General features: G+C 39.6%; 1 protein-coding gene across 1 annotated transcript in view; it reads left to right on the plus strand.

Moving 5' to 3' along the window:
- The window catches only part of LOC114072673 (phenazine biosynthesis-like domain-containing protein), a 4759-nt gene extending 3836 nt beyond the window's left edge, over positions 1-923 (plus strand). The window contains exons 3-5 of the mRNA XM_027910545.1: positions 153-251; positions 543-652; positions 824-923. Coding sequence (XP_027766346.1) covers positions 153-251; positions 543-652; positions 824-886 — 272 coding nt within the window. The 3' untranslated portion in view covers positions 887-923. The remainder of the gene's footprint in view (positions 1-152; positions 252-542; positions 653-823) is intronic.
- Positions 924-1114: the final 191 nt, after the last annotated feature.

Consider the following 1114-nt stretch of genomic DNA (forward strand, 5'->3'; position numbering starts at 1 on the left):
CAAAATGGGTTCCTAAAATGCATTTAGGACCAAGACAGATTGTAACATGCATTTTGGTTAACTGGAACATCAGCACTCTGTATAAAGTGTGGAGATAAAATGAAGAAATGAACTCTTGCACCTCCTGATGCTCCATAAACTTTATTTTGCAGGTTGCTGCTTTGGGCTCAGGTGGTTCACCCCAACCAGTGAGGTTCCTCTCTGTGGTCACGCTACACTGGCATCAGCTGCTGTGCTGTTCCACATTCAAAGTATGATTACAAACTAGATATTTTATGTACATCTAAACATTGTAGAAACTTTACTTGTAAGTAAGATCTGTATTTTCTACACCAAAGGCAACTAAATATTCTGAACATTTAGAGGACACACGTGGAGACACCGTTGGTGTCTTGTACAACTGCTCTGTCATTATCTGTCTGCAGTTTGATGCCTGCAGCTGCTTAATTAACCTTTTTGGAATGTACTGAGCTACTGCAAGAGCTGTAAGACTTTAGATTCCAATTCTTGTGTTTGCTAACGTTGCAGTGTTGTCTGTCTAGAAAATCCAAATCCAGTTCTCACATTTGTGACACTGAGCGGGGAATTGAAAGCCAGACAAGTGAAAGATCACATTGTCCTGGACTTGCCACTTTATACAGCCTACCCCCAGGTCAGTGAAAGTTTTATTCCTGACAGGCTTTCAGGGAAAGTGTATGTAGATGTTTGTATGTGTGTGTTGATGTTTGTATGTGTATGTAAGGATATGTGTCTGTAGTTGTATAGAGGCATACATATATATATTTTATTTTTTACAGTGCTTTTTTTTTTTCCTCTTCTTCAGGTAGTTGAGGAAGTAGAAGAATTAATAAAGGTAAAAAGTGAATCTATATGTTATCTTCTTTAAGGAGCATCTGTAATAGCTCTACTTGTTTTTATATGTTAAGATGGCTGAAAAATGGCAACAAGACTCTGCTTGTTGTACTCCTGAACCTGATACACCAAATTCAGTGCCTTTGCTTGTCTTGCTTGCCCGTGCTAGAGAACCCTCTGGGATGAGAGACCTTGCATGAGGCTGTTGTAGCAGGGAGTGTGTTCCCCAAAAATGTGAAGGAAACAGCATTTCGTATTCCAG

Source organism: Empidonax traillii, unplaced genomic scaffold, assembly GCF_003031625.1.
Source record: "Empidonax traillii isolate 1590-97213 ecotype Southwest subspecies unplaced genomic scaffold, ASM303162v1 scaffold3701:size15455, whole genome shotgun sequence".
NCBI lineage: Eukaryota > Metazoa > Chordata > Aves > Passeriformes > Tyrannidae > Empidonax > Empidonax traillii.